Below are 14,268 nucleotides of genomic sequence, written 5' to 3' on the forward strand. Positions count from 1 at the left end.
GTCCTGACTAGCAGGATCCCAGTGACACATATCAAACATACTGACAAAATAGGGTTTTCACTATGAACACTAGGCCCTGGCTAGCAGGATCCCAGTGAGACAGTAAAAACACCCTGACATATACTCACAAACAGGCCAAAAGTGGGGGTTACAAGGCTAGAAAAAGACTACCTTCCTATACCCCATTTCTTTGGGGTGGGGGTATGGCCATACCCCCACCCTCTTATTTTGAAAAAAACGTCCCTGGTCTCTGGTGGGCTTTCTGCCCCCGCTTGGGAGCAGATGGGCCTTCCAAAAATAGGCCCACCTGCCCCCACGGGGGTTAGATATAGCCAACAGTAATGTGCCCCCATGGGGAGCGACCCTTACCCAAGGGCCTGCCCCACTAAAGAAAGCACACGCATACACACCAATCCCTGGTGCCTAAGTGGTTTCTGCCCCCCTTGGAGGCAGATTGGCCTAACAAAAATCGTCCGAAATGGTCTAAATACAATTTGCCCCCCAGGGGAGCAACCTTTGCCTAAGGGGTCGCTCCCCGCATCTAAAAAACAAAACAAACAAAAAAAAAAACTACAAAAATGTGTCTCTGGCGCCTAGAGGTGATCGGCCTAACAACAATAGGCCAATCTGCCCCCAGGGTGGGCAGAAATGGCCTAAAATACATTTGCCCCCCCAGGGAGCAACCCTTCCGTGAATTTGCCATAAAAAAACAAAACTCCCTGGTGTCTAGTGGTTTCTGCCCCCCTTGGGGACAGTCTGGCATCATAGAAATAGGCTGATCTGCTCCCAAGGGGAACAGAAATGGCCTAAATATAATTTGCCCCCAGGGAGCAACCCTTGCTTAACCCATTCTGTGCAGAGGACGTAATGGTTACGTCCTGCGGCACAGTGCTGCTGTGTCCAGGACGTAACCATTACGTCCTGGGCACCCAGCCCAGAGGGAGCGCTCTCGCTCCCTCTTTGGGGTTCCCCCCACCCCCCCAAGTCAGGGATGGAAGGGGAAGCCCTTCCCCTTCCACACCCGACCCTCCCCACCCCCCTTGACGTCAGCGCGCACTGACAATCACAATGCCTCCTCAGTGCGATGATCGGAAGAGAAATCCAAAGCATTTCTCTTCCGATCACGGGGAGGAGGCAGAGAGGCTTCAAAGGGAAGGAAATGTATTTCCTTCCCTTTGAAGTCACTCTCTGCGTTTTGGCAGCCGGATTGTAAAGCAATCCGGCTGTCAAAACGCCCACTAGACACCAGGGATGTCTTTTCAAATTTATGTAACTGACAAAAGGGAGCGACCCCTTGGGCAAGGGTCGTTCCCCTGGGGGGCAAATTTATTTTAGGCCATTTCTGCCCCCCATGGGGACAGATCAGCCTATTTTTATTAGGCCGATCTGGCCCCCACTGGGGGGCAGAAACCTCTAGGCGCCAGGGCACATTTTTTTTTTGTTTGTTTTTTTAGAGATGAGGTGCGACCCCTTAGGCAAGGGTCGCTCCCCTTGAGGGGCAAATTGTATTTAGGCCATTTCTGCCCGCTTTGGGGGAAGATCGGCCGATTTTAGGTCAATATGCCCCCAAGGGGGGCAGAAACCACTAGGCACCAGGGATCTTTTTTTTGCGCCGTCACGCAAGGGGAGCGACCTTGTAGGCAAGGGTCGCTCCCCAGGGGGTTGAGGGGGCAAATTTATTTTAGGCCATTTCTGCCCCCCCGGGGGTAGATCGGCCTATTGTTATTAGGCCGATCTGTCCCCAAGGGGGGCAGAAACCTCTAGGCCCCAGGGCACTTTTTTTTGTTTTGTTTTGTTTTTTTAGAGATGAGGAGCGACCCCTGAGGCAAGGGTCGCTCCCCTTGAGGGGCAAATTGTATTTAGGCCATTTCTGCCCGCTTTGGGGGCAGATCGGCCGAGTTTAGGTCAATATGCCCCCAAGGGGGGCAGAAACCACTAGGCACCAGGGATCTTTTTTTTGCGCTGTCACGCAAGGGGAGCGACCTTGTAGGCAAGGATCGCTCCTCGGGGGGGGAATTTATTTTAGGCCATTTCTGCCCCCCCTGGGGGTAGATCGGCCTATTGTTATTAGGCCGATCTGCCCCCAAGGGGGGCAGAAACCTCTAGGCGCCAGGGCACATTTTTTTTGTTTTTTTTGTTTTTTTAGAGATGAGGAGCGACCCCTTAGGCAAGGGTCGCTCCCCTTGAGGGGCAAATTGTATTTAGGCCATTTCTGCCCGCTTTGGGGGCAGATCGGCAGATTTTAGGTCAATATGCCCCCAAGGGGGCAGAAACCTCTAGGCACCAGGGATCTTTTTTTTGCGCCGTCACGCAAGGGGAGTGACCTTGTAGGCAAGGTCGCTCCCCAGGGAGGTGGGGGGGCAAATTTATTTTAGGCCATTTCTGCCCCCTCTGGGGGCAGATCGGCCTATTGGTATTAGGCCAATCTGCCCCCGGGGGGGCAGAAACCTCTAGGCGCCAGGGCAAATTGTTTTTTTGTGGTTATTTTTTTGTTTGTTTTTTTAGAGATTGGGAGCGACCCATTAGGCAAGGGTCACTCCCCTGGGAGGCAAATTGTATTTAGACCATTTCTGCCCCCCCTTGGGGGCAGATTGGCCGATTGTAGGTCAATCTGCCCCCAAGGGGGGCAGAAACCACTAGGCACAAGGGATCTTTTTTTTGCGCCGTCACGCAATGGGAGCGACCTTGTAGGCAAGGGTCGCTCCCCGGGAGGGGTGGGGGGGCAAATTTATTTTAGCCCATTTCTGCCCCCCCGGAGGCAGATCGGCCTATTGGTATTAGGCTGATCTGCCTCCAGGGGCGGCAGAAACCTCTAGGCGCCAGGGCAAATTGTTTTTTTGTTAATTTTTTTTAGAGATGGGGAGCGACCCATTAGGCAAGGGTCGCTCCCCTGGGGGGGCAAATTGTATTTAGACCATTTCTGCCCCCATTGGGGGCAGATTGGCCGATTGTAGGTCAATCTGCCCCCAAGGGGGGCAGAAACCACTAGGCACCAGGGATCTTTTATTTCCGCCGTCACGCAAGGGGAGCAACCTTGTAGGCAAGGGTCGCTCCCCGGGGGGGTGAGGGGGCAAATTTATTTTAGGCCATTCCTGCCCCCCCTGGGGGCAGATCGGCCCATTGGTATTAGGCCGATCTGCCCCAAGGGGGGGCAGAAACCTCTAGGCGCCAGAGGAAATTGTTTTTTTGTGTTTTTTTTTTGTTTGTTTTTTTTTTTTAGAGATGGGGAGCGACCCATTAGGCAAGGGTCGCTCCCCCAGGGGGCAAATTGTATTTAGACCATTTCTGCGGCCCTTAGGGGCTGATTGGCCGATTTTCGGTCAATCTGCCCCCAAGGGGGCAGAAACCACTAGGCACCGGGATTTTTTTTTGGCGCCAATGTCACGCAGGGGGTGTGACCCCAGAGACAAGGGTCACTCCCGGGGGAGGGTGCTCGGGGGGTGGGGGCCAAATTTAATTTAGGCCATTTCTGCCCACCTGGGGCCGGCTGAGCTAGAGGCCAAAATCCACAGGTAGGCACTGTTTTCTATGAATAAATGTGATGTGTCCACATTGTGTTTTGGGCCATTTCCTGTCGCGGGCGCTAGGCCTACCCACACAAGTGAGGTATAATTTTTATCGGGAGACTCGGGGGAAAGCTGGGTGGAAGGAAATTTGTGGCTCGTCTCAGATTCCAGAACTTTCTGTCACCGAAATGTGAGGAAAGCGTGTTTTTTTAGCCAAATTTTGAGGTTTGCAAAGGATTCTGGGTAACAGAACCTGGTCAGAGCCCCACAAGTCACCCCATCTTGGATTCCCCTGGGTTTCTAGTTTTCAGAAATGTGCTGGTTTGCTAGGTTTCCCCAGGTGCCGGCTGAGCTAGAGGCCAAAATCCACAGGTAGGCACTGTTTTCTTTAAAAAAATGTGATGTGTCCACGTTGCGTTTTGGGGCATTTCCTGTCGCGGGCGCTAGGCCTACCCACACAAGTGAGGTATCATTTTTATCGGGAGACTTGGGGGAACGCTGGGTGGAAGGAAATTTGTGGCTCCTCTCTGACTCCAGAACTTTCTGTCTCCAAAATGTGAGGAAAATGTGTTTTTTTAGCCACATCTTGAGGTTTGCAAAGGATTCTGGGTAACAGAACCTGGTCAGAGCCCCACAAGTCACCCCATCCTAGATTCCCCTAGGTCTCTAGTTTTAAAAAATGCACAGGTTTGGTAGGTTTCCCTAGGTGCCGGCTGAGCTAGAGGCCAAAATCTACAGGTAGGCACTTTGCAAAAAATACCTCTGTTTTCTTTCAACAAATGTGATGTGTCCACGTTGTGTTTTGGGGTATTTCCTGTTACAAGGCGCTAGGCCTACCCACACAAGTGAGGTATCATTTTTATCGGGAGACTTGGGGGAACGCTGAGTGGAAGGAAATTTGTGGCTCCTCTCAGATTCCAGAACATTCTGTCACCGAAATGTGAGGAAAACATGTTTTTTTAGCCAAAGTTTAAGGTTTGCAAAGGATTCTGGGTAACAGAACCTGGTCAGAGCCCCACAAGTCACCCCATCGTGGATTCCCCTAGGTCTCTGGTTTTCAAAAATGCACAGGTTTGGTAGGTTTCCCTAGGTGCCGACTGAGCTAGAGGCCAAAATCTACAGGTAGGCACTTTGCAAAAAACAGCTCTGTTTTCTTTCAAAAAATGTGATGTGTCCACGTTGTGTTTTGGGCCATTTCCTGTTGCGGGCGCTAGGCCTACCCACACAAGTGAGGTATCATTTTTATCGGGAGACTTGGGGGAACGCTGGGTGGAAGGAAATTTGTGGCTCCTCTCACATTCCAGAACTTTCTGTCACCGAAATGTGAGGAAACCGTGTTTTTTTAGCCAAATTTTGAGGTTTGCAAAGGATTCTGGGTAACAGAACCTGGTCAGAGCCCCACAAGTCACCCCATCTTGGATTCCCCTGGGTTTCTAGTTTTCAAAAATGCGCTGGTTTGCTAGGTTTCCCTAGGTGCCGGCTGAGCTAGAGGCCAAAATCCACAGATAGGCACTGTTTTCTTTCAAAAAATGTGATGTGTCCACGTTGCGTTTTGGGGCATTTCCTGTCGCGGGCGCTAGGCCTACCCACACAAGTGAGGTATCATTTTTATCGGGAGACTTGGGGGAACGCTGAGTGGAAGGAAATTTGTGGCTCCTCTCAGATTCCAGAACTTTCTGTCACCGAAATGTGAGGAAAACATGTTTTTATAGCCAAAGTTTGAGGTTTGCAAAGGATTCTGGGTAACAGAACCTGGTCAGAGCCCCACAAGTCACCCCATCTTGGATTCCCCTAGGTCTCTAGTTTTCAACAATGCACAGGTTTGGTAGGTTTCCCTAGGTGCCGACTGAGCTAGAGGCTAAAATCTACAAGTAGGCACTTTGCAAAAAACACCTCTGTTGTCTTTCAAAAAATGTGATGTGTCCACGTTGTGTTTTGGGGCATTTCCTGTTGCAGGCGCTAGGCCTACCCACACAAGTGAGGTATCATTTTTATCGGGAGACTTGGGGGAACGCTGAGTGGAAGGAAATTTGTGGCTCCTCTCAGATTCCAGAACTTTCTGTCACCGAAATGTGAGGAAAACATGTTTTTATAGCCAAATTTTGAGGTTTGCAAAGGATTCTGGGTAACAGAACCTGGTCAGAGCCCCACAAGTCACCCCATCTTGGATTCCCCTAGGTCTCCAGTTTTCAACAATGCACAGGTTTGGTAGGTTTCCCTAGGTGCCGACTGAGCTAGAGGCTAAAATCTACAAGTAGGCACTTTGCAAAAAACACCTCTGTTGTCTTTCAAAAAATGTGATGTGTCCACGTTGTGTTTTGGGGCATTTCCTGTTGCAGGCGCTAGGCCTACCCACACAAGTGAGGTATCATTTTTATCGGGAGACTTGGGGGAACGCTGGGTGGAAGGAAATTTGTGGCTCCTCTCAGATTCCAGAACTTTCTGTCACCGAAATGTGAGGAAAACTTGTTTTTTTAGCCACATTTTGAGGTTTGCAAAGGATTCTGGGTAACAGAACCTGGTCAGAGTCCCACAAGTCACCCCATCCTAGATTCCCCTCGGTCTCTAGTTTTCAAAAATGCACAGGTTTGGTAGGTTTCCCTAGGTGCCGGCTGAGCTAGAGGCCAAAATCTACAGGTAGGCACTTTGCAAAAAACACCTCTGTTTTCTTTCAAAAAATGTGATGTGTCCACGTTGTGTTTTGGGGCATTTCCTGTTGCAGGCGCTAGGCCTACCCACACAAGTGAGGTATCATTTTTATCAGGAGACTTGGGGGAACGCTGGGTGGAAGGAAATTTGTGGCTCCTCTCAGATTCCAGAACTTTCTGTCACCGAAATGTGAGGAAAACATATTTTTTTAGCCAAAGTTTGAGGTTTGCAAAGGATTCTGGGTAACAGAACCTGGTCAGAGCCCCACAAGTCATCCCATCTTGGATTCCCCTAGGTCTCTAGTTTTTAAAAATGCACAGGTTTGGTAGGTTTCCCTAGGTGCCGACTGAGCTAGAGGCCAAAATCTACAGGTAGGCACTTTGCAAAAAACACCTCTGTTTTCTTTCAAAAAATGTGATGTGTCCACGTTGTGTTTTGGGCCATTTCCTGTCGCGGGCGCTAGGCCTACCCACACAAGTGAGTATCATTTTTATCGGGAGACTTGGGGGAACGCTGGGTGGAAGGAAATTTGTGGCTCCTCTCAGATTCCAGAACTTTCTGTCACCGAAATGTGAGGAAAACGTGTTTTTTTAGCCAAATTTTGAGGTTTGCAAAGGATTCTGGGTAACAGAACCTGGTCAGAGCCCCACAAGTCACCCCATCTTGGATTCCCCTGGGTTTCTAGTTTTCAAAAATGCGCTGGTTTGCTCGGTTTCCCCAGGTGCCGGCTGAGCTAGAGGCCAAAATCTACAGGAAGGCACTTTGCAAAAAACACCTCTGTTTTCTTTAAAAAAATGTGATGTGTCCACGTTGCGTTTTGGAGCATTTCCTGTCGCGGGTGCTAGGCCTACCCACACAAGTGAGGTATCATTTTTATCGGGAGACTTGGGGAAACGCTGGGTAGAAGGAAATTTGTGGCTCCTCTCAGATTCCAGAACTTTCGGTCACCGAAATGTGAGGAAAATGTGTTTTTTTTAGCCAAATATTGAGGTTTGCAAAGGATTCTGGGTAACAGAACCTGGTCAGAGCCCCACAAGTCATCCCATCTTGGATTCCCCTAGGTCTCTAGTTTTCAAAAATGCACAGGTTTGGTAGGTTTCCCTATGTGCCGGCTGAGCTAGGGGCCAAAATCTACAGGTAGGCACTTGGCAAAAAACATCTCTGTTTTCTGTCAAAAAATGTGATGTGTCCACGTTGTATTTTTGGGGCATTTCCTGTCGCGGGCGCTAGGCCTACCCTCACAAGTGAGGTATAATTTTTATCGGGAGACTTGGGGGAACATAGAATAGCAAAACAAGTGTTATTGCCCCTTGTCTTTCTCTAAATGTTTTCCTTCCAAATATAAGAGAGTGTGTAAAAAAGATTTCTATTTGAGAAATGCCCTGTAATTCACATGCTAGTATGGGCACCCCGGAATTCGGAGATGTGCGAATAACCACTGCTCGTCAACACCTTATCTTGTGCCCATTTTGGAAATACAAAGGTTTTCTTGATAACTATTTTTTACTCTTTATATTTCAGCAAATTAATTGCTGTATACCCGATATAGAATGAAAACGCATTGCAGGGTGCAGGTCATTTATTGGCTCTGGGTACCTAGAGTTCTTGATGAACCTAAAAGCCCTATATATCCCCACAACCAAAAGAGTCCAGCAGACGCAACGGTATATTGCTTTCAAAAATCTGACATTGCAGGAAAAAGTTACAGAGTAAAACGTAGAGAAAAATTGCAGATTTTTTCACCTCAATTTCAATATTTTGTTTTTTCAGTTGTTATTTTCTGTAGGAACCCCTTGTAGGATCTACACAAATTACCCCTTGCTGAATTCAGAATTTTGTCTACTTTTCAGAAATGTTGCAGTTTCTGGGATCCAGCATTGGTTTCATGCCCATTTCCGTCACTGACTGGAAGGAGGCTGAAAGCACAAAAAATCGTAAAAATGGTGTATGTCCCAGTAAAATGCCAAAATTGTGTTGAAAAATTGGGTTTTCTGATTCATGTCTGCCTGTTCCTGAAAGCTGGGAAGCTGGTGATTTTAGCACCGCAAACCCTTTGTTGATGCCATTTTCAGGGAAGAAACCACAAGCCTTCTTCTGCAGCCCCTTTTTCCCATTTTTTTGAAAAAACGAAATTTTCACTGTATTTTGGCTAATTCCTTGGCCTCCTTCTGAGTAACCCACAAAGTCTGGGTACCTCTAGAATCCCTAGGATGTTGGAAAAAAAGGACGCAAATTTGGCGTGGTTGCTTATGTGGACAAAAAGTTATGAGGGCCTAAGCGCAAACTGTCCCAAATAGGCAAAAATAAGGCTGGGCACAGGAGGGGAAAAGGCCTGGCAGCGAATGGGTTAAACTCGGCTCTTGGGAAGATCGTTTGTCCTACGTTAGTTTCTACATATTTGGCGGCGCTTCCGCGCGGACGCGATCTCGCGAGACCCTCCGCGGGATTTCCCTCCGGCTGCGGTTTTCCTCTGCTTGATTCCGGGAGAGAGCGGCCCTGCCGGCTCCTGGAGGACGAGCCAGTGGGGGGAGCCCGGGCAGGAGTAGGGGAAGCCGCAGCGCCCTACACCTACGTCCTCAGCGGGCCGCAAAAGCACGCCGTGTCACAGCGCTGTCATACATCTTCTGCAGAGGGTGTGACCTGGGCAAGGCCAACGGAGACTCCATTAGAGAGGGGAGAGGCGGCAGTCTGGGGAGAGGACCGCTTTGGGGGGTTTGGGCATGACGTGACTGCGAGGGGTGGGCTGCAGGCCTCAGAAGTTCTTTGGGGGTGAGTGGGAAGGGCAGGTGCGGTATGGCCAGGGCTGCCCCGGGTAGCCTGTTCTGCTAGGTTCGGGTGCATCAGGAGTGCCGTGAGAGGGCCGCATTCGTCTTTGGGTCAAGAATCATTAAGGTTGGTACGTGAGTGGTAGCAGATGGGCCTGGAAGGAGTGTAGGGGTGCACCGTAGAGGGCAGGGTAGAGCGAGAGCGAGGAGGCAAGCTCTGGTGCCTTCATAGTGGCACGTCTGAAGAGTTCCTGCTGGGCTTCGAAAAGGGCTCTGCCGGGTGTATGTTGCCCAATAAATTGACATACAACAGTCCAGGGACAGGGCTTGAGGGAGGATCCTAGGGGGTAAGAGGCCATTTAAAGGAAGGGCAGTGTAGGGCTTCAGTGGACGAAAGTAAGAGGAGCACAGCGGCACCTAGCATTTTGGGTGCAACCTAAGGTATTTGTAAAGGTACACTTAAAGGGATAATGCAAGGCTATCACAAAGGACACGCTTGCTTTTTAAAGACAAAGCGAATTCTGTGCAGGTGATTTCATTTGAGTAAGCAAGACGCTCAGTGAAAGTCAAGCGCTTTGGAAACGTTAGGCCTGACACGTTTTCAAGGCGCACGTTTTCAAAAATACAATATTGGGCTTTACTAGCGGTGAAACAGAGAGTCTTTGGGTAGAGTAGCCTAAGATATGACCAAAGAAACGGTCCTCTGTGACTCTAGATTTGGGCGAGCGCCCCAGTAAGACGAATTGGCTCGTTTTAATTGGAAGAGGCGGTCATAGGGGAGCTTGGTGTATGCGCTCCGCCCCCTTCCTCTCTTCCTTCAAGATGCCAGCCAAAAGGAAGCCTATGCTGCCCGCTCTCAATATTGTCCCGACGATCGCAGAAGGGCCGACACCAGTGACTGATGGGTCCTCCGAGTAAGTGCCTTTTGGGTGTCAAATGACAAACTCTTCGGAATGTGCGATCTTTGCAAGAGAGATGTGAGATGACTATGCGCGCACTAACCTCCACATAGACCCAGTGTTGTCCTCTGTGGCTCATTTAGTCGTCCAAGATACTTCACCATTTCTACCCCGCCCACGCTATCTAACCCCATTACACTTGTTTTTGTTTCTTTTTAAAGATCCCAAGGCCCCTCCCTCTGATTTGTGAGGATTGCAGTGTCTGTGAAGTGTTGACATTTGTGAGTTCCTTGACACTGTTTCCCTGTGTGTTCCTTAAAATGTAAGCCTGTTTTCTTTGAACCATATTACTCTACACATATACAAATGTTTTACTGTGCTGTCTCCATGTGAACAGTGGCAACTTGTGTGCATTATCACAAGCTAATGGAGGCTGGACCTTGAAGGTGATTTATTTTATTCTTTTATTTTTAATCCCGTGTTTCATTTTGACTTTGCTCGTGTTTTGACAGTTCAGTCTGACCACCACAAAAAGGCTACTTAGTATTTTACATTGGGAACTTTAAAAGTCTCACAGGATGTTGCCAACTTCTGTCTAAGTGGGTCAGGAGTGGTCTGCAAAACAGAACGGGTTATTGTTGCTCCACAGAAGTCTGGAATAATACCATAGAAAAGTATGGAATAATCCCATGGGTAGACAACGAATGTTTCAGAATGGCCGACGATTTTGCAAGCATCTCGGGCATTCATCCTTGAGTAAGACCCCCATTTTCGGAGAAGCTGTTGCTTATCTTTTGCAAACGTTGGCACTTTTGTCTGTGACAAGACTTGATTTGGGATATTGTATTAATCGAGAACGTGCGGATCATTTAATGTATAATAAATTTAACGAATTTAGTCTCGTAATACGTTTAACTTTGTCCGCAAGGCGATTTGTTTTCTCTTGTGTGTAGTTTGGTATGTCATAGTAGTGAACACTAACAATCTTGTATGTCGAGCACTCCTAACAGTGCTCCACTGACCAGCAGTTCTATTTTTATTCTTTTGAAAGTACCAATACACGAGGAGTTCTGCTAATACACATTGTCTGAAAACCAGCTGGTGCTGATAAATCCAGGAGAGCTTTGGTAGTAAAGAGAATTCTTGAAATGTGGTTAGGTTACTTTCGGGTGTGGCATATTCTTGTTGAATGTGAGCATTCATGCATCTTAATGTAAAGTGGCATTTAACTATTGTTAAATTTAAACTCACTATTTAATGATATTTAATCTTTGTCTTTGTTTCTACATGAAATGGCATCCTCAGAATTTAAGTCGCAGTGAGCACTGTTATTTGGTCTTTTCATTTAAGAACTGCAAATATGGCTTCATCGTTCTCACATGCACAGAATAGAATGTACATTTGCGTCAAGGCTCCACACTCTCTCCATCTCGAAATTAACTTTTTTTGCTTTGGTTTTTGAACCGTACACAGCACAAAGTAGAAGGGACCGGAATAATGTGACAAAGTTTCTGAACATCTTGCTCACGAAACCCCTGTAGTCAAAAACAATATGTCCTGTATATTTGTTTGCAGACTAAATACCAGGCTGTTTTCCAAATCAGTACATTTTATCAAAATTGGCATTCCGTTTGCACTGTAGGTGACAGGTACGTTTTGGTAATGTACTTGAAATTCAAGCATTTGTTTCATGTTTTCAGTGTGTTCCAAAATTGTGGCCGGATAGTTGACTGTGAAAGAACTGATCTACACTAGCATATAAGTATACAGTCTGAGTAATCTTGGATTCCACATTGTACACAATGGTTAGCGACACCCAGGGTCGTGATAAATGGGTGCGTTATCCGGGTAAACCATTTCCCTCCCACAAAATGGACAATTATTCCCAAGCAGTATGTAGAGAAGTGGTCTTCAAACCTTTGCGATGGAAGAACCCTCCCCCCTGTCAAAATGTTTTAGGCGTAAGGACCCCCTCCTGACGAAAAATTGTAAAACCTGTTACTAGTCATTATTGACAAATATAAACACTCCTAATTCCCACAACAAATCATTTTTATGATGTGAAAATATCACAGAGTTTAGCAAACCAAATGTTAGTGGGTGCCTGTTGTTCGGTGTCAAAGGCTTACCACATAGCTCAAACAAAAAGTCTCCAAAAAGAATGACCCCAAAATGCTCAATTGTACTTTTTTTTCCACAAGCAAAACATAATTTAGCAAAACCTATTTAGATGACAACACCTTTCTGAACTAATGTGATGAGTGTGCCTGTTTTTCTCCAGAGAGATGGGAATCTGTGGTTGCATCTCATTAATACCAGTTTAACACCCAAAGGTAGCAATAAGCAACAAAAAGGTGACCAATCCTGCTTTGCAAAGGACCTTTTTACTGCGCTGCAGCACACGTTGCTTCTTTTTAGTAACTTTTGAACCGTTTGAGCTATACACAAATTATTTCTTTGTTAAACTCATCAGATTATGCATCAGATGATGGATTATGTGACAAATAGGCAAATCTATTATGTGAAAATTGCTGTGCATTTACATAATGCCAGTGGCACTTTGTATAATGCACAGCCTGCAACTTTAATGCACAGCATTCGAGGAGAACCATACTATATTTCAGAGGATGCTGATGGCTTGTCTTTTACACATGCATGGAACTGGAGGTTGCCGAACATCATTCATCATTAAAACACACTACTTGCAGTCATTAATGATGAACTGTGAGGTCAAAGTAGTATGCTTTCTTTAATTGTAGGTGAGGAAGTGGTCTCAATCTTATTTCAAACTTTTTCTAAAAAGCTTTTTATTTTCAACTAAATGTAAACAAACACTTCTATTTTAGCAAAAACGGACACCTGGTTATATTAGTTTGCTGCTGTTGTTGACTTTAATCTTTAGGTCTTTCACTGCCAGGTAGTTACATATGAAAAAGCAGGCAGCTTAAAGAAAAAATACATTTAAAAAAAGTTGTTACTCAGTTGGAAATGCACTGTTGAACGTTATGAAACCTCGATTAGTGAATGCACTGCAGAGGTCTGTGTGTAACCAGAGAGCCACAGAATTAAATCTTGGTTGGTGCAGTGGAGAATAGTGACTTGTGTATTTTTAGTGCTACAAGATCACAGCCTGGGACAGAAAGCACTTTGAATATGTAAGTCATTATTTTAAATTTGCATTACAATATAAAATAGCCTACTACAAAATGTGCAAAACATTTTACCATAAAATGGTGCTTACAAAATATAGATTTTAGTAATACCCAAACCATAGTAATACATTTTTAAAATAACTGTCCCTCCAACACCTTCTCAGGAGTAGTCAACACAATTAAAGCATACACTTAACAGTCCAGTTGTTAACTCTTTTTATTGCCACTCAAAAATAATACAGTTTTGTCATCACCAGTGATTTGATCAATTATAGCCAGTAGGGCTCCCAAGCATCCTTTCCATTTGTAGATTGCCCTTTACATTTGCAGATTAAGACATAGCACATATTTGTATTTCTGTTAGGTTAAGCAGGCATTCTGGAAAAAAACTTGTTTAGATGTCTGCACCTCCCTCTTTTTCACATAACAGGGAGACTCACTGAATGACATTTCAACTGGAGCCACTCTATTTCCAAAACAAAGGCTGTTGCACCTGGCCCGTTTTGCAGGCTCATCCCCAGTCTTTTTTCCTCCTTCCTAATTTGTCTGACCAGTTTTTGTTGGCTTTAGGACTCTTGGCACTTTACCACTGCTAAAACAGTGCTAAAGTGCATATGCTCTCTGTAAATTGTACTGTTGATTGGTTTATCCATGATTGGCATATTTGATTTACTGGTAAGTCCCTAGTAAGGTGCACTAGTGGTGCCCAGAGCCTGTAAATCAAATGCTACTAGTGGGCCTGTTGTACTGGTTGTGCCGCCCACACTAGTAGCCCTGTAAACATGGCTCAGACCTGCCACTGCAGTGTCTGTGTGTGCAGTTGTAAACTGCCAGTTTGACTTGGCAAGTGTACCCACTTGGCAAGCCTAAACCTTCCCTTTTACTACATGTCAGGCACCCCTAAGGTAGGCCCTAGGTAGCTCTAGGGACAGGGTACAGTGTATTTTTAAGATAGGACATGTACTAATGTGTTTTATATGTCCTAACAGTGAAATACTGCCAAATTCGGTTTTCAATGTGCAAGGCCGAGCTCTCTGATAGATTACCCCGGGGACTGCCAATTAATATCCTTAAAGCACAAACTCCCTTTGAGAGCAGATGACAATGTGGAGTTTAGGGTCTCTGAACTCACAATTTAAAAATACATATTTTAGTGAAGTTGGCTTTTAAAGTTGTCTGTTTGAAAATACCACTTTTAGAAAGTAGGTATTTTTTTGCTTTAACCGTTTGGTGACTCTGCCTGTTTGTGGATTGTCTGTCTGGGTCAGTTTGACTGTTCTGCACCTCTCTAGTCAGT

At 46.3% G+C, this 14,268-nt stretch overlaps 1 protein-coding gene across 1 annotated transcript in view; it reads left to right on the forward strand.

Moving 5' to 3' along the window:
• Window positions 1-8,598: 8,598 nt before the first annotated feature.
• MAP2K2 (mitogen-activated protein kinase kinase 2) overlaps window positions 8,599-14,268 on the forward strand; it is a 75,985-nt gene continuing 70,315 nt past the window's right edge. Inside the window, exon 1 of the mRNA XM_069216202.1 lies at window positions 8,599-9,834. Coding sequence (XP_069072303.1) covers window positions 9,710-9,834 — 125 coding nt within the window. The 5' untranslated portion in view covers window positions 8,599-9,709. The remainder of the gene's footprint in view (window positions 9,835-14,268) is intronic.

The sequence above is a fragment of the Pleurodeles waltl genome, chromosome 12 (genome assembly GCF_031143425.1).
Source record: "Pleurodeles waltl isolate 20211129_DDA chromosome 12, aPleWal1.hap1.20221129, whole genome shotgun sequence".
In the NCBI taxonomy this organism is placed as follows: domain Eukaryota; kingdom Metazoa; phylum Chordata; class Amphibia; order Caudata; family Salamandridae; genus Pleurodeles; species Pleurodeles waltl.